The sequence below is a fragment of the Ciona intestinalis genome, chromosome 3 (assembly GCF_000224145.3).
Source record: "Ciona intestinalis chromosome 3, KH, whole genome shotgun sequence".
In the NCBI taxonomy this organism is placed as follows: domain Eukaryota; kingdom Metazoa; phylum Chordata; class Ascidiacea; order Phlebobranchia; family Cionidae; genus Ciona; species Ciona intestinalis.
The window spans coordinates 3,162,847-3,184,879 of record NC_020168.2 but is presented as its reverse complement, the minus strand read 5'-3'; the positions used below and the strand labels follow the sequence as shown (position 1 = coordinate 3,184,879).

The window sequence follows — 22,033 nt, the reverse complement described above, 5'->3', positions numbered from 1 at the left end:
TGTGAAGAGGTCGGGTAAAGTTTTAATTACACAATTGCATATTTGCATATATTGTATAAAGCTACATAATATTGCCAGCCACAAGGAAAATACAATCATTTTTAAAGTTACATACATATAGTAACTCATATTCGGGAAAAAGGTGTATGAAACAGAACACCTGTGTTGTAACAACTATCGTTGGCCCGTCATGTGAAAATAAACAAATTAAAGTTATTTAGCTACATTAAACAACATGGTTTTGTCATTTCAATTAATCTATAGATCCAGAAATTCTGACCTTAAAATTCAGCCATGAAGAAAATTCATTTATTCACTGGTTCTTTAAATTAAAGTTTTGATTTTTTAAGTTTTTCTTTTGCTCTGAGTTCCCTGCGTAGTATCTTACCACTTGCACTCTTAGGTATGATGTCAACAAACTCCACACCCCCTCTCAAGTACTTAAACTTGGATACGCGACCTGAAGGTAAAACAATTCAATGAAATAAAATACAAAAGAAACTCGCGTAATAAATGTAACTTGCTTTATTTTCGTGTGGCTTGAAAATGACAGTCGTTAAACAAGGGAGTTCTTTTTCATACACATCTTGCCAGCTTACGAGTTATCAAGTATGTTACTTTGTAGGGGAATATTTTTTTGAATTTTTTGAATTTTTTTATGTGTGGCTGATAATCTGGACACCCTATCAGTGACCACTGGGTTGGAGCAATTGCTGTTAGGTGTCTTGTCCAAGGACATGCCCACAATGGTAACAGCGAAGAGCCTTGAACCCAGTACCTCTGGGTTATAGGCATCATAGTTAAATAATATTTTTACCTTCCAGAAATTTATGGATTTCAGAAGCTGTTAGAGAAGGTCTTGATTTTACGAGGAACGCTTTAGGGACTTCCCCTGCTTCTACATCAGGCACTCCAATGACAGCAACATCTGTAATGTCTGGATGGTCCAGTAACATAGCTTCTAACTCAGCAGGTGCAACCTAAATAATAGTTTCCGAATGTTTTATCCCCACAATGTTCTGCTACCTTTGTGGGCTTGTGCATCGTTGTGCCAGACTTTTAGAGATCTGTTTTGCCAGCCAAACAAAAAATAGCTAACAAAGTTATCTAATTGGTAATTAGTAATTTGGCACAAGGTGTATGAAACATGATAACCAAAATATACTAGTTAGTTACCACATATGTCAATTTTGTGGATGTTTATGTATTAGTTTTTCTTTTATTTCTGTTTGAATTTTAGAAACACCGAGTTGAATTAATTACCATTAGGTGTCCTGCCCAGGAACACACTAATGAATGAATGAATGTAACTTACTTTATCCTCGCGTGGCCGGAAAACGACAGTCGTTATCACCCGGGTTTAACACCTCATGCCAGCTTACGAGTTACCATGTATGTTACTTTGTGGGTGATTATTTTTTTGGATTTTTTCATTTTTTTTATGTATGGCTGATAATTTGGACAACCCATTAGTGACCACTGGGTTGGAGCAATTCTCGTTAAGTGTCTTGCCCAAGGACACATACGCTAAAATAATATTTTAATAATTGAAGCGCCAACAATAATTAGTTTCATTTAAGCTATAAGCATATTAAACACAAACATTTTAAGCGACCTGGAATCCTTTATATTTGATTAGTTCCTTCAGCCTGTCAACAATATAAATGAAGCCAAGTTCATCAAAGTAACCAATATCTCCTGTGTGAAACCAACCATCATAGTCAATGCATTGTTTGGTAGCTGTTGGATTCTTGTAATATCCCTTCATTACCTTAATTTAAAAAACTCAATGCAAATGTTTTGAAATGCTGAAACGCCATTAACATGTTACTATTTTATTGACAGAACCATAGGCATTGGGATGAATCGTTTTTTAAAATAACAAAATAATTATTTAGGTATTATTAAGATGTCAAAAAAAACAAAGTAAATAAAACAAACATAGAATGTAATATATAAACCATATAGAAAGTGCCAGAATCTAGCACTACAAAACATTGCAGAGAAAATTTCAACCCGTTGAATGAATGTAAACTTACTTTATCCTCGCGCTGCCAGAAAACGACTTTTATATTTATATAATATGTAATACATATGCGGTTACCTGTGGTCCTTTACAACAGATTTCCCCTTCTTCATTTGGGCCGAGTTCTCTTCCACTATCAGGGTCAACACACTAAACAAAGATTAAATTTGTTTATTCCAGTATTGTTGAAAAGAAATATCCCACCAGGCCACACAATGCAAGTTATACGAAAACCCAGAGTGAAGGTAAAAGTAAACAACATTTTTAAATCCTAGCTTTTGTATTATTGCAAGCAACATAACTGTATCTGTCCTTTACCGCCTTTTTGTAGTTAACAAAGGTTAAGCATGTTTAAATGGAAAAGTGTTAGTGATAATTACCCACAAAGTAACATACATGGTAACTTGTAAGCTGGTACAAGATTTATAAAACAGAACACCTGTGTTATAGCGACTGCCATTATCCGGTCACGCGTGAATAAAGTAAGTTACATTTAATTCAATTCAATTGTATTATAATTTATAAAAAAATTATTTATTTTTTTCTTAGGTTTATGACCCAAGAAAAAAAGCACTATTAAACATCAAACATTATTCTGGGTCGAGTAATTCACCTTTAAAAATGTGTTGGGCGGTAAAAGTCCAACCGAATTTAATGGAATGCCACTAACATAGCAAGTGGAAAGAGGAACTGCTTCAGATAAACCCCAACCTAAAGACATAATTTTTTTAAATCACAGGAAGCAAGGACAGTTTGCACATCATATAATACAGATATAACTTACTGGTTGGAATGATTACTGACCAATGTCGTGTAGAAATTCCAGTGTGGACCAACACATAGTTAAACAAAATTAGGGATAGAATAAATTTTTTGCTGTTAAAAATTAATTTAGGGATATTTTTTATTCAAGGCCCTACAGGTAACACAGAAAGGTGACCTAAGATATAGACCAGACCGCCTGCATCGTCATATTAACCATACCCTGGGCAATTTCGAGATTCATTTTCTTTTGCACATCTTCAGCTACAGTGAGTGGTAAAGGTGCAGCGCCAGATATTACTTTCTTAAGTGAAGACAAGTCATATTTGGAATGCAAGGTGCTATTGTACATGGCAAGCACCATTGGTGGAACAGAAACACAGAGGTTTATCTAAAACATGTAAGTGGGAATCAAATCTTATTGCTAATTAAGCATGATGTAAACAAAAAAGGGGTTTCAGCACAGTGTCAGTAAATTAGAAACAATTATATAATATGCTATACATATGTATACAATAAAAAACTATGTTAAACAGGTAAGAAAGAATGTCAGTAAATTATTAAATTTAAATAAAACACACAGATTACCTTAATCTAAACTACCTCATCTGAAAAAGTTACTATAGTTTACTTCAGTAAAGCTTTGCAGCAGTTTCAGCTTCAAGCTTTCTAAAAACATGCATGCCTTTAAAACCAACCTTATATTTTTCCACCATTTTGAAAAACGATTCCACAGTAAATCTTTTACAAATGACCATCCTGGAGCCTTGTGCAAGAGTACACATTGTCATCATCATCCCATAGATATGGAACTGAGGTAAAACAAGATGCAAAACATCATTTCCAGTTTGGGGGAATCCAACCCTATCAAAATAATGACAAATTAAACATCGATTAAATTGGCCATTTTTCTCTGAAATTTTTAAACATACTAATTTTCTATGATGGTATAAAAAACTGCCCATACGACTGTTTACAAACATACAATGTTGCATTAAGAGTAATTTAATGTTAGGTTTTATTGCAAAATATTATTATGTTGCATATGTTAAAGAAGACACTTAAAACCCAGCTACAGAATTAATAGATTTGCAGATTGAAAACTTTGGGCAACACTGAATTATCGGGTAAACACTGTACTTGGTGTTCACCTGCTTAGTTCAATAATGGATATAAAGTTTGTATGAGTAAGCATGACTCCTTTTGGTAAACCAGTTGTTCCACTTGAATAAGGTAAAAGAAATGTGTCTTCTTTTGGTTCCACTTTTCTCTCTATTGGGTATTCTAAACAAAGCAGGAAAAATGAAACGTGAAAAATGTAAATATATGATTAAGTGATCTAATTTGTCTAAGTTACCGGGATAATAGGTCAAATCCGGTCTCACTTGTAAAGAACAGAATATTCCAGTCAAAAATCGACTTAAAAATAAATATACTGTTACTAACTTAGTATATTGGTTGGCAAAATTACTAGTGCGCGTTAATATTAATGTGTACCTAAAAAATATTAATATTAATATCTGTTATGGAAAATGTTTTGTATTAAAATACAAAAAATCTAGCAGATTTGAAAACTTTTAACTGTTCAAATAAAACAGAAGCAGAGTAACAAAGTTTCACTTACCCTGGCTGGTTCCATCTCTTATTAAATCCTGGATGGATCTTGTTTTGATCGACGTAGAAGATGTAAAGATGTGCTGGACCACAATAAGTATGTAAGTTACATTCATTCATACTTTTATGTATAAATAATTTGAATATTTGGGTGATGGGCCTAATCTTGCCAAAATCCTAGGTTCTCTGCAAGGACCTCATCCATAGAGAATATAATGTATGTGTTAATGTTTTACACATAATGCCACTAAGTTACAGATCATATACCTTTATTGAAGATACATGTTTAGCCACCTTTTTCAACTGTGAGTAATTATCGGCATTGCAAAACACCATTAGTGGTTGGGAATGCGATAACTGTTTGATCAATTCATCTGAAACATATTTGAATGCAACATTGGTCATGGTTAAAGATACAAAGGAGTGTATTTAGACTAGCCGCAAAAGACTGCTTTGGCTAAAAAAAAAATCGAAAATTTGTTTACACGCAATTAATTATGCTTCTATGATTGCTTCAACTTAGTGGTCTTTTATGGGTTGTCCAATCTTTTAACCATACTTAGTAATATAAAAAATTAACAGCACCTGTGTTATATTGACTGTTGTTGCGCTGCTTTAACAGAAATGATAAGTTACATTGATGCATTCGAATAATGTTTAACATGTGCGTTAAAAAATCACCCCTTTAGAAATAATTACTTCAACCAAATGGTCACCAAAGGGTTATCCAAATTATCATTCATACGTAAATGCAATAACCTGTAGTGTAGTTAGGATTGCAAGTTGTCACCACAGCAGCACATGCTGCAGCAGCAATAACAACCACTGCATACTCCAAACAGTTGGCACAACACATGCAAACCATATCTCCAGGTTGAACACCCAGGCGTACAAGCTCACTGCTGCATTTAATTACATCTTGTCTAATCTCAGCGAATGTGTAAGTTTGCCCAGTCTCTCCATCAATCTTAGAAAAGTAAGTGGCAATATAAAGTAAAAATAAATCGAACACTATATACAGTATATATAGCCTATTGAATGTAAATGTAACTTACTTTATCCTTGCGTAACCGGAAAAAGACACACAGGTTTAACACCTCGTGCCAGCTTACTAGTTACCAGGCATGTTACCTTGTGGGTGATGTGGGTGTTTTTGTTTTTTTTACAAATGGCTTATAATTTGGACAACCCACTAGTGACCGCTGGGTTGGAGCAGTTGCCGTTAAGTGTCTTGTCCAAAGACACATACGCCCACAATGGTAACAGCATTGAGTCTTGAACCCATTATCTCTGGGTTACAGGCAGGCGCGCTAAACACTATGCCATGGCGCCGGACTTCTGATTTGTCTCCATAATTTAAGTTATAGCCATTAATGCTGCACCAGAGTATACTCTTGTTATGTATATGTTGGTACTGTGGAATAGTGGTAGCTTGCCCACAGCCATGCGATGATAAAACCAGTATATTTACTTCTGTTTACCGTGTAAAATAATAATCTAAGGTTGGACGACATACATTGTTAAAATATAAATTTTCTTTTTTAAAATATAAATAAAGACTAAATAACAAATGTAGTTTATAACTCCCCACCAATGCAACACGGTTTCCATGGACTGCTAAGTTCTTCATCATGTAAGTGCTGATAGAGGTATCTGGAATAACCACAGTAGGGTGTGGGTTTTGCAAGATCATTTTGCTGGTTTATGAGCTCTCTTTTGTAACAATAAGTACAGCTGGTGCAGTCTGGATGCCTTTCTTGGAAAAAGAAGGATTTTAATTTAAGTTTATCAACAAAAATGTATTTTCTTTAAAATAGTAATGTTCACATGGCCTATTAATAACAAACACAGTAACGTTTTGTTTTCGGGGATTCCCCATAGTACAATTTTACAATACAACCCTAAAATTATGTTTTACAAGCAACTGTTTAAATGCCCTAACTTTCATTTACGTTCACGGCAAATAAAAATATCGAAATGTACGTTAACAGCAAATAAAAATATAAAAATTTACGTTCACAGCAAATAAAAATATCGGCTTTAGATTTATTGTAAGCATTTTGGCTGCGGCTTCGGTTAGCTACAAAAGTCATCATTACCTTGGGCGAGAAAGACCAAAATGAGATATTGTTTTGTTCTCTTAAAGTGATATTGCGTCAAAGGAAAGGGGAATTACATTGTAACCTTTCGTTTTTGAAAGAGAAAAAGAAAATTTCGTAATGCAAAATCCCGATCGGTCTGCCAAAAGTTGAGCAGAATTCGGTTACCCTCGAACAGTAATAAAACCGCGAGTATTTATAAATACGATTTAAGTGTTCAGTTCATTGGTGGAACAACATTTAGAGTAGGCTACTTGCACAGTGTTATGTGAAAGTATGCCATAATTGGTTCGTGCAAATTATTTAAAATTAAACCATGTTTGTCTAAAAAACGTCCGAAGCTACGGGCATACACAAACAGGTTTTGTTTATATCGAACTATATAAACGAGCGATCAACTGCATTCGTGACTCATCTTAAAACACATTTCCTGAACATGTCCCATTGTAAAAAGTATAAACTGACATTTTGTATCCCCTTTACCTGCCCACAAGGAAAGTCTATCCACAGGTAATGCTGAATTGGCAACCGGCATTATCCTGTTAATGAGTAACTGCCACGGCAAATAATGACTTGCAACTTTTTATTTCGCTGTAATGTTCAATACACTTTTTTTGTATTACAGTACTTTACAGTTAGGCGCGATATTTTTATAGAAAGGTATAGGCCTACAACTTTAAAGTATGTAACCCTAAAACCCTTTATACTATTATAGAAAAGTATGTCACTTTGATTTATCGACGCTGAAGACTAATTAATGGTAAACGGCAAACGCCTGCCACAAAAGTTCTTGGGTACTCAGGAATTTCCAACGAAGAAGGCTGGCTACGTCAGTCGTCAGCGGCAGCTGTAGCAGTCTAGGGTGGACTCATTATCGGCGGCATTCGTGCAAACTTGGAGAAACTGATAGATGTCACGCTTTTATGTTATGAGTTGTTTTGCATGTTTTCCGTGACTTCATGTACAACTATATCACAACATAGATATTTGCGCTGTACAGCTGGAATTCTTTGCCATTTTGGTTGATAATTTTCGGCGCTAAGAGTTACTGTGTTTTGTCTAGATTTTTCGTTCATTAGTTTTCTGTATCTTAAAGATTGATTATGTCTCTTCCCGATCCAATTTTGAAGCCAAAGATTCAGTACACTCAGGTAAGTTTTGTATTGTGATTTTTTTAAATTTGGCAATTTACGTCAACATATTTTATAAATTTATATAAAACCTTCATTTTTTTAGATTTTTATAAATAATGAGTGGCGTAATTCGATCAGTGGTAAGACGTTCGCGACCATCAATCCATGTACAGAGGAAAAGATTTGTGACATTCAGGAAGGAGACAAGGTGATTTACTGAGAATAAAATCTGTTACAAATAACTAATGGTTGTAGACAATAAAAAGTCTTGTGGTTTTTATGCAATTGATGTTTTTCACAAAAAAATGACCATGAAATAAATTGTTTTATATCTTCGAATACTGTAAAGTCAGATTAATTAAACCGCAAAGAGGTGGGAATTAGCAGCAAAATGACAGTAATTACAACTGGCGTCGTGGCAAAGTGGTTAGTGCGCCTGCCTCTAACCTAAAGGTAATAGGTTCAAGGCTCCTCGCTGCTATCATTGTGGGCGTATGTGTCTAACAGTGGTCACTAATGAGTTGTCCAAATTATTAGGCATACATAAAAAAGAACAAAAAAGTAAAATAACCACCCACAAACATACATGGTAACTCTCAAGCTGGCATGAAGTGTATGAAACAGAACACTCTTTCTAGCCCTGCAAAGATAAAGAAAATTACATTTATTCATTCATTAATTACATTTGTTTAAAAATGCTATTATTAAAAAAACTTAATTATATTTATGATAATCACATAGGCTGATGTAGATCTTGCTGTAAAAGCAGCAAGTGAGGCATTTAAACTTGGCTCACCATGGAGAACTATGGATGCTTCACAAAGAGGAGTGTTGCTCAACAAACTTGCAGACCTTATTAACAGAGACCGACATATTCTTGCCGTAAAATTTATTCCTAATAGTTTTATGCCCCAGAATCAAATGGGCCACCAGCATATAAAACATGCATTTTTACTTTTTTGGAAATTGGTGTACTTTTATTCAATCATTAGCAGTTTAAACCTGTAGTAAAATTCATGACATTTAAATTTAAAATAACTGGACAGGCCTACTTGAAATAAATTTAGGTAAATTTGCTTGCTTTTACTAAAGCATATCCATGGTAAAACTCTTAGACTCAACACAGCAGAATTAAAGTGGTCATTATCTTTGTAGAGTTTGGAGACCTTGGATAATGGGAAACCGTACAATGTTTCATATAATGTTGATCTTGAGCTTGTGATCAGATGCTACAGGTATATATTGCTATTTAATTTACCAATTTTACAGGATTTTATTTGTTTTTTTCAATTCTGTGCTTGGCAACTGCATTTGAAAATAAATTTTATACTATGTTTTTTTTTCAGGTATTATGCAGGTTTCGCTGACAAGAATCATGGCAAACTTATCCCAATGGGTGAGTAGTGAGTTATTTTTAAATAAAAACTGTTAAAAGTGATTGTTGAATGTCTTTACTCTTTATTCAAAAACAGTAGTTTTTAACTGTTGTTCAATAAAAGTCTTCATCTACTAACTTAAAACTTAGACATTGACAGTCTACCTCACAACACAGAAATAATATATGCAACAATATAGACATAATATAAAACACACACTGGTTAAGCCAAGCATAGAATACTGTAACATTGAAAAAAAAACAAAAGATAGAAACATACAATTTTGTATAGGACCTGAATAGAAACATGATCGAGCAATATACCAGTGATTTGAGCTTTAACAGTATATGTAGTTTCTTTGGCTTTATTTGAGTAGTCCTTATCAGTGTAATTCAGGAAGTGTTTCAACTTCCGTGTAGGATCTTGATGGCTTCTTAAAACTCAACTGCCACGTTGTACTATTCCAATATGCAAACAAAAGTTTAAGGTTATTTGCTTTTCAGACGGCAATGCTCACGCCTACACCCGCCATGAACCAGTTGGTGTATGTGGGCAGATCATACCATGGAACTTCCCTCTGCTTATGCAAGCATGGAAACTTGGTCCAGCTCTTTCCATGGGTAATGTGGTGGTAATGAAACCAGCTGAACAAACTCCTCTTACAGCTTTGTATGTTGCTGCACTTATAAAGGAGGTACAGTAACACATGTCAACATTTATATATAAATAGATTAAATTTTGTAATTGCAAAGTTTTAAAGATGTAGGTTAAATTGTGTAGTTGCAAAAGCCCTATATATTGTAGCTATGTTTATTGCTGCACAAAATCCATATGTTGCCATTTAGATTAGTTTTTGCAATAAAAAAAGCTTTCTATAGACTATAGCTGCATTTATAACTGGGGTACAGTAACACATACTATTTATATCTAGATAAAATTAGGGCTTGTTAAATCAACTTAAATGGCATTTAGTTTTTATCTGAAGTTTGTGGCCTAGTCTGGGTTATTAATGTTTTACGTTGCGTGTTGTGACCGCTGTCTGTTACGTGACACAAATTAGCTTTTCCAAAACCACAGTCTGAATATTAACTTTAGTTTGTTCTATCATCTATATATTAGAGCATGTGTTTGCATTCTCATTGCGCAGAACAAACACATCCGTTGTTAAGTACCACACAAGTGTTAAAACTTGCGAGTGTTCATAGCAATTATGTGCAAGCATTTTCACGCTTAACATAGTGCAGCCAACTGTTATACTTTGATTTATACTCGTTTTTTTTTAGGAGGACCTATTTAGAGGAATATAGAGTTTCCTCTTAAAAAACCAACATTGTGCATATCGTGTGACAATTTGCATTATTGCAGCATTGGTGCAACAGGAAGTGTCAATCATTGTTCATTATTAATGGGGCGCAAAGTTCTATATATTACTAGTGAGACTATAATAGAAAAATGTTCAATTTAATAGGTTTTACGGTGCCAAAATCTAAAATTAGGTGACAATACATTTTCAAATTAAACATTTTTGAAGAAAAATATTTGTGACAATACATTTTCAAATTAAACATTTTTTAAAGAAAAATATTTGTGACAATACATTTTTAAATCAAACATTTTTTTGAAGAAAAACATTTTCAACAGCGGTAGACTTTTGTTGCTTGACCTCTAATATTCGGCCATCGCCCTTCATGGTTTCTGGACGTAAAGAATGTTTTGTTAAAATGAAATTCGAGCTGGCTTGGCTGGCCTTTTTGTTGGCGTTGCCCTCTCTGCAACATAAATCGGTTTGTTTTTAGAAAACCCAGTTTCATTTTGATGCCCACCAAATATGGTTCTTAAGTTTTTTTAATATTAGTCTTTAAAAATGGACTAGGTCTACCTTGTTAAACAGAAGTCTCAATTATAAACAACAAAAAGAACTACAAGTGTAACTAAATTAGCGGCGCTTTTTTTACTAGTTTACATTAATCATTGTAGCCCTTCTACTGGCAAAAACATGTTTGTCTACTTGTTGATCATGCATAAATATTTGTCAAGTGTCGTAGTCGTCTTATTCCCCATATTCTAAATTATTGATGTCTATTAGATAAGAACTACTTCTATAAAAGCAAGTGTTCGTGTCATTTATCTGTAAGTTTAGAATGTTAATGATGTACATTGTGCCAACGTTCCACAAGCCCATATCGGGTGGTTTTCCAGTTCAAGGCAACTTGTGCAGTTAAAATAAACCAAGCAAGCAATGCTGCATTCTTGAACAAACATTTTTAAAGACATTCTGCTTTTTAAAGTACACCCGCTTTAGTGTTAATAAAGCAAGCTCAAATTTTTTTTGAGAGCCGCGATTTGCTGTAGGCAATTTAACTGTTATCGTAATACCAATAAGGTTCAATATACCATACCAAACATGTTTATTCTACATATCTAATTCTCCAAAAAACTTCCATTAAACATAATAATTTTTGTATTATAAAACATAAATAAGCATATGCCCTTCTGTATTAAAGACTGTAATGAATTTTAACATTTATTTTCCTCTATATAACTTTTTAATTATTTTTTGGGCCACATATAAGCTCCACTCATAAATAAACCTTGTTTACCAAAACAATAATAATTATATTTAGCTGCAGACAGACTTGATTTTTTTAGGTGGCAAAATGCTTTTACCCTGTCCCTTATATTTAGAGTCCTATATAACCAAAATCAAAATTAACATGCCTTGTTAAATCTAAACCAAATTTAAAATGTAACATTAAATCTAAACCATATTTAAACATACCGCTCTTATCTCGTTATGTTCACATCTAAACCTAATTTACCATATTAACACTTTTTTTTGTATGTTACTTTGTGGGTGATTAGTTTTTTTAATTTTTTTAATTTTTTTTATGTATGGCTGATAATTTAGACAACCCATAAGTGACCACTGGGTTGGAGCAATTGTCGTTAAGTGTTTTGCCCAAGGACACATACGCCCACAATGGTAGCAACGTCAAGCCTTGGACTCATTACTTCTGGGTTACAGGCAGGCGCGCTAACCACTATGCCACAGTGTTACCATAATAACACTTCATCTGTATTACCCATAGGCTGGATTTCCTCCTGGTGTTGTAAACATGATACCTGGGTATGGACCAACTGCTGGTGCCGCCATTAGTGAGCACATGGATGTTGATAAAGTTGCATTCACTGGTTCAACAGAGGTATAATGTGGTCTACTATTTATATATATATTGTTTTCTCTATAGTCGAAGTTGTAGTGGCAAATTTCTTTGTTTGTAATATGCTAACAAACAAGTTAGCCAAATTTCTTAGCAATTTAGCAAAAAAATAGCAAATTTCTTTGTTGTATGCAACCAAACACTTTTATGTAAAAAGAAAAAAAATAGTGAAAAACATTAGTCAAAAATTATGACCAGACCGAACAGTTTACAAACTTACAAAGTTTTGTCACTGTCCTTTACAGATGAAAATATTCAATACAGATTTCAGAAACAGTTACTTACACAAATTACTCCATATGTAGAGTATACATGTTTGTATACAACGATTTTTCTTACAGGTTGGCCATCTCATCATGCAAGCTGCAGGGAAAAGTAATTTAAAGAGGGTAACCCTTGAGCTAGGAGGCAAAAGTCCAAACATTATTTTCGAGGACGCAGACCTTGATTATGCTGTGGAGATGGCCCACTTCGGCTTGTTCTTTAACATGGTATGGGTTCCTCTATTTTAGCAGTAAAAATGCTGCAGACATTTTTAAAAACCTAATTGAATTTTTTCTTTTAAAGTTTACCCATAGTTTGTAAAATCTCCATTTATTTTGTTTAATTGTCAGTAAATTATTAAAAAAAACACTAATACTTTTCAAAGTTTTAATAATATACTAACATGTAATTTTTTCCAGGGACAATGTTGCTGCGCCGGTTCGCGTGTGTTTGTCCAAGAATCAATTTACGACGAATTTGTGAAGAAGAGCGTGGCAAGGGCAAAGAAACGAACAGTTGGTTCACCATTTGAGACTGGTGTTGAACAAGGACCTCAGGTATGCTGCTGTTTATTTTGGTCTGGACTTTATTGGCTACTTTTTATGGTTAAAAGCCCTCGAGCGTCAGTGCACGACGGGCACTGGTCTGTAAAGGTCAATTAGTTGACCCGAAGGCAGTTATCATCAGATCTATTGCAGATTAATCATGTCTAAACACAATGTAGGTCACATACCTCGCATATTATAGGTTTTACATTGGGTCTATACTCCGCACCTAAGAATATGGAACTTTGGTCATTATTTGTATTTTTTGTATTTAACTAGCAGTACTCTAATTACTAGGCATGTTAGTATGTCACTCCAATATCTAAAACGAAGGTGACTGTTATTTTACACCCTGCTGCGTTTATCTTACTTCTAAGTGTCTATAGTCTATACAAATATGCAGGGCCTACAGCATTCTTCACATTAATAAATAAGTTTCACATTATAAATGTAAAAAACTACAATTTAGCAATATCACCCAAGATTTTGTTGAAACACTATAAAACAGGACACCCATAAATAAAATGTACTATCTAACCACTGTATAGCTTAAAAGCTTATAATACAAACTACATGGCACATATGTTACTGGGCACGCCCTCCAAATATTGAAGGCACTTGGTATTGATGGTATCTTCATGTATATGGAGTCCAGGACAGAGCTGCACTAGTTGCATGGACAACTTATATAAGGGTTCTTGGGTATTGGACCAAATCTGGCCTAAATCAATGGTGCTTAACAAGGACCTTATCCACACAAATAACAATAGAAAATTGATGGTATCTTACTATCTTCATGATCAATTGATTCTTCTTCCAGGTGGACGCAGAGCAGTTCAAGAAGATCCAGGAGCTAATCCAGAGTGGCAAGGATGAGGGAGCGGAGCTTCTGTGTGGAGGAGAGAGACATGGAGACAAGGGATATTACATTCAACCTACTGTGTTTGGAAACGTCAAAGATCACATGAGGATTGCAACGGAAGAGGTGGGTGTAAAGCACTGGTTCTTAAACTTTTTGTATGTTTTACCCTTTTAACAAAGATGCTTATCAGATTTACCCCCAATGTGTAATATGGCGCTCATTTACTAAAATTCAAAAAAAAACTAATTACATTTATCGGATTAGCAGTTAATATTAACTGGAATAGTAAGGTACAATTGGCACAATTTTTCTGACTTGTCAGCTAATTTGGATTTCTATTGTTAGCTATTTATCCTATAAATACGAGGAATTAAATCCAGGGGTAAATTTACCCCAGTGTAAGAAATGCTGCTATAAAGTTACATACGTGGTATCTTGTAAATGGGCACAAGGTGTATAGGGATGTTATTGAAGCCTTTGAATAAGGTTGCGCTTAACAGCTTTTACCATCTAACATATAACACTTTTTAGCTCAACATATTTTGATTTTTGATTAATTCAATTGAGAAACAAGTATATATTTGTTTTGTAATTTTTGGACAGTCATTTGATTAATGTAAATAAAGCCTGTAAATAAGGCAGCTTTTATTATCTGACATAATACCTTTTAGCTCGAAACACATTTTAAATAATGTAAATGAAAAACATGTAATTAAAAATACTCCTCATCAACCTTTTGTCCTTTCTGCAGATATTTGGACCTGTGCAGCAAATCATGAAATTTAAAACAATGGAAGAAGTTATTGAGCGTGCTAACAACACTGTATATGGGTTGGCTGCTGCCGTCTTCACTAAAGATCTCAACACTGCTATTACAGTGTCCAACAGTGTCCGTGCTGGAACTGTCTGGTAGGTTATGTTTTATTATTGTATGTATGGTTCTTCTAGTTGGGCCAATACAGTGGGATTTGAAATTCGAGGACTCTTGGTAAGAAGTGACCTCACTCGATTTGAAAATAGTGTTTTTGGTTGGGTAAATAAACAAGTTGCTTTTCTTGATAAGGAAATGATATTTGCCAACAATTATGGCTTAACCCTAATTGAGACATAAGTTTTCTCAAGCAATTTTGGCTTAAGTGTAAGTTTTGGTTTTATTACTGCCACTTTTTGAAGTACAAATAACCGGTTTCTTGTAACTATAAATCCCTCTATACACCCAGGGTTAACACCTTCAATTCGTTTTCTTCCATGACCCCATTTGGTGGGTACAAGATGTCTGGACAAGGTCGTGAACTTGGAGAGTATGGACTTGCAAACTACACAGAAGTCAAATGCGTAAGTGGCCACAGTTTTGAATACACTTACTAGAGAATTCCACATAGTTTTACACTTACTAGAGAATTCCACATAGTTTTAACTTTATTACTTATTTATTTCTGCATGGCATAACACATGCTAGGTATAGCATGGGTGCCCGCTATAACACAGTTGTCTTTTGCACAAAATTGGTCCATAAGTACTACAAAGGTTTATTGTGGACATTTTTTATATCTGCAGAAAAAATGAAACTACAGTTTTTGTGTGCCTTAGAGTAAAACAGGCCTGAATCTGTCTTTTTATTTTAACAACACTTGCAAAAAATAGATTTCATTTTTATTCACAGGTTATCATCAAGACACCATCAAAGAATTCTTAAATGTGTGACATACATCTGATGCTTAAAAGCTATGTTGTATTATTATTGTACAACCCTTCATATCCATGTTAATATTTGCTTGTTTCTTCCAATCGGGTTAACTTCCTGTTCCTTTATAAGTGCCTAATTCGATGTAGTGCTTTAATTGTACACTCATGTGTATTTATGCTAATGCCTGCAAACAAAGTTTCTCAATTGTGTGTTGCTGTGCAAGCTTATGCTTCCGTTATAAATGATCGTGTAATACAATTCTACCTAACCATTTTGCTTACAGTGAAAAGTCCAGTTTAAGTTACGTGTATGCTAAGTGTTGTATCAAGTCTGTTGGACTCAAGCTGTAGTGGGAATACTAGTTTATAGTGTTTAAAAAATGAAACTTTTTTATTGAGAAAATTAATTCTGATCTTCAATAGCCAAATGGAGATTACTACAGTTTATAAAAATTTCTATCCTGGTTAACCCAAACGTACAAGAAATGTAACTCGTGCATTTAACCTAACTGTAACGTGACTCTTGTAGTATGAAGCCAGTGAATAGAAGAATTTTGATAGATACAAATCAAATAGGTTTAAATGAATATTCCAAAGCTCGTAATAGATAATTGAGCACGTGTTCATACTGAGCCTTTTTCGTTGAGCACATAGGGGTCATATAGATTCTTTTTCGTCGAGCAAGGTTAACCTACTGCTCTACTGTCACCAATGGTTTCTGGTTTGTTTTTGATCGAGCTTAGTCGACCGTGTTGTGAAAAGGTTAAATAATAGTATGCTAATTAGTTTAATACGTGCTCACTCATTAGAGCTTTGGTCTCTTGTTTTTTGCTTTTGGGGGCGATTTTTTTTCGCAATTTTATTAATTCCTAATTCTAACATTTATTCTTTAGTATCTTGACTGAAATCAAATTATAAATTATGTTTATTAATTTTAGACTAAATTTTCAGATTTAAACCGCGCATAATTAGCGATTAATTAACTTTTTTGTATCGGGTTCTTCAAGAAATCGGGACTTCCCCTACGAGCCAACTCTTGTTTCGCTTGAAATTTCGCGAAACTATTATTGCCCTGTTTATGATTTCTTTTGGTTTGGTTAGAAACTCGTCAACAACATAGTCTGGAGTGGACGTTACTTTGTCAAGGTTAGTTGGTACCCTTGCTTTCATACAAACAAAGTCAGTTGAATTGTAACAGCGGGAATTCTGCCAAGAACAGTTTACATTGTGAAATGAGGTTAGTACGATAGTACTTACTGCTAATTTTAAAATCGAGTCATAATATATTTATATATTCATGAATATCGATTAATTAACAATTACTTTACTGTAAAAATGTAAATTTAAAATGTACCTTACGCCTTAACTAAATGATTGTACCCATTGTGTTCCTAACTGTAATTATAAGATAAGCATAGATTTTTAAACCATTGTGCATACAATCACCTAATTAGCGAGTAATTAACGAATAAACTGTCTGTTTGTTTAAAAGCACTTAATCCAAAGCGTATTGGAAAATTGTTCATAACATAATATCTGTAACTTTTGCCTTTATTTATGTTGCAGTGCAAATATAATAAAAAGTGTATAGTAGGGGGGGGGGGGGGGGGGGGGGGACACCTTTAGCACATAATATTCAAAATCAAATATCCCGATCGTGTTTTTAAACATTATAAACAATTAACACTGGTTTATAGGACTATAGGAGTTGTGAGGATTCGGTATTATAATTCTTTGAAATACTTTAATTATAACCAAATAGAGCAAAAAATAAAATGAAAAGGTGTCCCATCTTTCCCCACCCTACTCTATAGTAATAGTCTTCCATATCTCCCATTAAATAAAAACAAATCCAAAATAATTGTTTTGCCAGGCGCGGTTCGAACTCGGGACACTGTTATATATTCGCACACGCTTAAACTGTTAGACCACCATTTCCAGTCATACGATCTGTTGAAATAGTGGTATACTGTCTGAGAATTTGGGAGTACGTGTTCAATGGGATAGAATCCACATAACAATTGATGTCTGTATTAATCGTTTACATTTTAAGTAGGGACGCATTGAAAGCATCACTTCTATGCCTCATTATCATTTATCGTAATTGAAACATTATTTTTAGTTAAACATCATATGATTAACATTACCGACTTACAGTCTGATTAAAGTTTGTCAAGATTTTGTCAAGAGTGATTAAAGTTTGTCAAGACGAAAACAAACGCTTTTGAGCACTGACAACACAATCCAGAAATATGGGATTTGGGTGCTAACGGTATCCCATCTTGCCCCACAGTACTATGCCATAGAAATATAATATTTAGGAAAGCCAGAAAATTATTTTATAAAAGATAAGGTCTTGACTTATCATGTTAGGCTCGATTTAAATTGCTTGGCAATTTGGCATAACTAGATTAGATTAGGAGTATATTCTGGAAAGCTGGGAAAATTATTCTATAGAAACAGTGAAGTCTGGACTCTTAATGTTATGCTCGATTTCAATTGTTTGGTATAATTTGATTGGATTAAGAGTCGTAGAAACGAAACAGTTTCATTAGCGTTCTATACTTTTGGAAACTTAATTTAATTGTAGCATATTATAATAATTTTGTTATTGTGCTACAGTAGACCATAAATTTGCTTAATGAAATGTATCATAAACATTAAGTGGAGCATGTAATAAAGTGTTTAACTGGTTGCTAATACGGAACTTTACCATTTGGCATAACTAGATTAGATTAGGAGTATATTCTGGAAAGCTGGGAAAATTATTCTATAGAAACAGTGAAGTCTGGACTCTTAATGTTATGCTCGATTTCAATTGTTTGGTATAATTTGATTGGATTAAGAGTCGTAGAAACGAAACAGTTTCATTAGCGCTCTATACTTTTGGAAACTTAATTTAATTGTAGCATATTATAATAATTTTGTTATTGTGCTACAGTAGACCATAAATTTGCTTAATGAAATGTATCATAAACATTAAGTGGAGCATGTAATAAAGTGTTTAACTGGTTGCTAATACGGAACTTTATTATTTGGAACTTTTAGGTTTTAAGGGGTATTTTTATTTTAAAAGCTTTGTGTCAATGAACATAAAAACAATAGGCTATACACATATGTGTGTGTTGTCACTAAGACTGGCGTTCACATTGGACAAGTGAAACTTGTTATGTTTTAGCATTCAGCAGTCAATGAAATTTACCTCGCATCCCATAATTGCCATGGAAAGTCAACCAACCACTTGCCACTTGTCTGTTTTTAAGAACGCTTTAACATACTTAAAAGTATGAAATGGATATTTTTTAAATAACTTGTCAACCGGTCAGTACAGCGGTAATTTTTCTGCTAGTCTTTATAAAATGTTGTTTAATAATATAATATAAGAAGTCGTTTCTGTTTTGAATGAAATGTTGTTTATAATAACACCTTGTTATATAGTGTCCCTGCTGTGAAAAATGAAAAAAATGGAAAACTTGGAAAAAATATAAAGAAACCACAATTAATGTTTAAAGATGCTGTAGATAACACTCATGCACGATTTATACCAAAGATATCAAACAAACCTAATGCATTAAAACCATTGCCAAAAGAACTGGTTCTTCTTAATTCACAAGGTACTAGTTATATAATGCATGGACGTCATATATATTGTGGGAGCAATAACAGGAACAATGAACATAATATTGTATAAATACACAAAAATTAAGGCCAAAACCCTAAAAGTGTGTTACTAATTTTGTAAACTACATGTGTGTTAACTATTTTTCCAATCTTTGCTACCTCAATCGAAAAACATACAAAAGTAATATAGTATTAATATAATAATTTGTTTTTTCTTTTAACTCTAAGTAAGCATAACATCTTGTGTTAAATATTTTTTTTAACCACATAGAGGCATTGTAGAATAAGCTATATTTAGAAACCAGAAGCTGTTATTGCAGACAACATAAGTAAAAATGAAAGCAATTCACTGGCTATATCCAACCTTATACACTCCGAAGCAGTATACGACCATCCATATCAATATGAACTTGAAAATTTTAAGCCTTTATCCTCACAATTGGAAAAACCGACCCCCATCAAGTATGTAGTATGTGCATGTCGTTTATATGAATGAATGTAAATTATTCATCCTTGTGTGACGGGGCAATGAAAGTTGTTATAATACAAGTGCTCTGTTTCTCATAACACCTCATGCTTGCTCACCAGTTATGTAACCTATTTATTTTTGGGCGAAACATTTCAAATGAAAATTGTGTCATACACGTTGGCGGTCATGTTTAAATGTAACTTTACTTTATCCTTGCATGGCTGGAAAACAACATGCGTTATAACACGGTTGTTCATACACCTCGTGTCAGCTTACGAGTTACCATGTATGTTACTTTGTGGCCGATTAGTTTTTGTTTTTTTTTTCATTTTTTTACGTATATCTGATAATTTGGACAACCCATCAGTAACCACAGGGTTGGAGAAAATGTCTTGCCCAAGGACACTTACGCCCACAATGGTAGCAGCAAGAGCCCTAAACCCGTTGTATTAAAACTGCCCAGAAAATCTGTGTTTTATGCAACTTTTTAATATGATACTTCCTCACAGATCAGGCCCAGTAGATACGGATTCATGTATATTTGTTGATGGGGTAAATGGACTAAATATGTTAATAAGGGAGCTGAAGCAAGAATCAGAGATAGCTGTTGATTTGGAAGCTCATTCATTCCGTTCCTATCAAGGAATAACTTGCCTAATGCAGGTTTGTTGTTTGATGATTATTTATCTTCGTATCGCAGGGTTATTCAGTAAAACAAAATGGGTGCCATAAATATATATTTATAATTTCCTGTGCCTGCCCCGAGGTTATGGGTTCAAGGCTCATCGCTGCTACCATTGTGGGCGTATGTGTCCTTGGACAAGACTTATAACTGCAATTGCTCAAACCGAGCGGTCACAAATGTACTGTTAAAACTTTAAAAGTAATTTAAAATATTTGAATTTAAGTTTTAAATTAAAAATTAGAATGAATCAAACTTTATTTCCAGTTGTCCACACGAAAAACAGATTACATTGTTGACACTCTTGCATTGAGGGCGAATTTAAATATTTTAAACCAAGTTTTCACAAATCCAAAAATCGTGAAAGTTTTTCATGGAGCAGATCAAGATATTAAATGGTTACAACGAGACTTTGGGGTTTATGTTGTAAATCTGTTTGACACAGGTAAGCAGTTATGGTTGTTTTGTAGATCAAGGTGAATTTAGCCATAGTGGTTAACATCCCTGCCTTTGACCCAGAGTTATGGGTGCACGGCTCATCGCTGCCACCATTGTGGGCTATGTGTCCTTGGGCAAGACTCTTAACAACAATTGCTCCAACCCAGTAGTCTCTCATAGGTTGTCTGATTTGTAAGCCATACAAATAAACAATCACATAGTTTCCTGATGCAGTTTTATTATAAGAAGAATTATTTTATAACCTGATATTTGATGTTGTAAATCTACTTCACGCTAAACTGCACACTTTGATTGTTATCAACTATAACAGGTCAAGCAGCGAGAGTATTAGAACTTGGATTATCTCGCGAATACCTTCTGAAACATTATTGTAAAGTGGAATCGGACAAAAAGTACCAGAAAGCTGATTGGAGGGAAAGACCTTTATCCAAAGACATGCTTAAATATGCACAGGTGAAGGTTTATTGATAGAAACAAATATTTATTTGTATGGCTAAAAAATTGTTTGCATGGGCTTAAGTATAATACATTGTAGGTACATTTTGTTTGCCACTTTTTAAAATGAATGATATTTATAGAACCAAAAACAGCAAACTTTAAAAATTTAGCACTGTGGGGTAAGATTAGACACTGTTAGCTCATAATATCCCATATTTCCTGATATCGTTTTAAACACATAACAATGCTCTTTTAACGTCGCGGGCTACAGTGATATAATTCTGTAAATATTTTTTGTTTACTAAAAAAAATCAATTTTAATTTTCTTTTTCGTATAGGAAGACACTCATTACTTGTTATATATATACGACATGATGAAATTGGATCTTTTGGAAAAAGCTGGGGGTGTCGGGTTAATGCATAAAGTAATTGGTAATAGCCGTGATATCTGTTTATTGAAATATGAAAAACTCATCATTGATGACACCTCGCATCTTAAACTGCTGAGAAAAGGAGCGGGTAAAATAGAAGATTGGGAACCGCAGGAATTAGAAGCGTTAAGGTTGATATACATGTGGAGGGATGAGCTGGCAAGGCAGAAGGATGAGAGTTGCGGATATATAATGCCTAACAAGATGCTGGTGCAAATAGCGAAGACATTGCCACAGACAGTACAGGATGTTCGACTACAAGGTGTTTGGCAACAATATGTGCCGACTATCCATCAACTTATTGTTGAAGCACGAAATAAAGTGTTCAAGTCAGGTAAAAAAGTG

The 22,033-nt window shown here is 34.0% G+C and overlaps 3 protein-coding genes across 6 annotated transcripts in view; 2 read left to right on the top strand and 1 right to left on the bottom strand.

The window, feature by feature from the left end:
- Positions 1 to 2: 2 nt before the first annotated feature.
- LOC100175931 (4-coumarate--CoA ligase 1-like) lies at positions 3 to 7,112 on the bottom strand. Of its 2 annotated transcripts, none has more exons than XM_026833905.1 (13): positions 6,985 to 7,112; positions 5,994 to 6,154; positions 5,162 to 5,369; positions 4,670 to 4,776; positions 4,413 to 4,485; positions 3,940 to 4,072; positions 3,487 to 3,652; positions 3,011 to 3,179; positions 2,640 to 2,737; positions 2,105 to 2,176; positions 1,616 to 1,771; positions 818 to 980; positions 3 to 460 (listed from the first exon to the last, which is right to left on the bottom strand). In XM_026833905.1, the coding sequence occupies exons 2-13, from the start codon at positions 6,093 to 6,095 to the stop codon at positions 330 to 332; spliced, it is 1,578 nt and encodes a 525-aa protein (XP_026689706.1). In that variant the 5' UTR covers positions 6,096 to 6,154; positions 6,985 to 7,112; the 3' UTR covers positions 3 to 329. The 2 variants fall into 2 exon arrangements, with proteins under 2 accessions (XP_026689706.1, XP_002127963.1); XM_002127927.4 differs by lacking the exon at positions 6,985 to 7,112 and adding an exon at positions 6,502 to 6,641.
- A 306-nt stretch (positions 7,113 to 7,418) lies between these two features.
- Positions 7,419 to 15,861, top strand: LOC100183764 (aldehyde dehydrogenase, mitochondrial). Its single transcript, XM_002128094.5, has 13 exons — positions 7,419 to 7,652; positions 7,738 to 7,842; positions 8,376 to 8,516; positions 8,790 to 8,869; positions 8,981 to 9,030; positions 9,514 to 9,704; positions 12,100 to 12,213; positions 12,573 to 12,722; positions 12,915 to 13,052; positions 13,861 to 14,025; positions 14,654 to 14,811; positions 15,123 to 15,237; positions 15,566 to 15,861. The coding sequence occupies exons 1-13, from the start codon at positions 7,605 to 7,607 to the stop codon at positions 15,596 to 15,598; spliced, it is 1,488 nt and encodes a 495-aa protein (XP_002128130.1). The 5' UTR covers positions 7,419 to 7,604; the 3' UTR covers positions 15,599 to 15,861.
- Positions 15,862 to 16,568: 707 nt separating this feature from the next.
- The window catches only part of LOC100186075 (exosome component 10), a 7,985-nt gene continuing 2,520 nt past the window's right edge, over positions 16,569 to 22,033 (top strand). Inside the window, exons 1-7 of one of the 3 annotated variants that reach the window (XM_002122065.5) lie at positions 16,598 to 16,825; positions 19,027 to 19,202; positions 19,530 to 19,671; positions 20,188 to 20,341; positions 20,628 to 20,805; positions 21,130 to 21,272; positions 21,596 to 22,022. In XM_002122065.5, the coding sequence (XP_002122101.3) occupies positions 16,821 to 16,825; positions 19,027 to 19,202; positions 19,530 to 19,671; positions 20,188 to 20,341; positions 20,628 to 20,805; positions 21,130 to 21,272; positions 21,596 to 22,022 (1,225 nt within the window). In that variant the 5' untranslated portion in view covers positions 16,598 to 16,820. Of the gene's footprint in view, positions 16,826 to 19,026; positions 19,203 to 19,529; positions 19,672 to 20,187; positions 20,342 to 20,627; positions 20,806 to 21,129; positions 21,273 to 21,595; positions 22,023 to 22,033 lie in introns of all 3 variants that reach the window. The other 2 variants (XM_018811240.2, XM_018811241.2) reach the window with 2 other exon arrangements.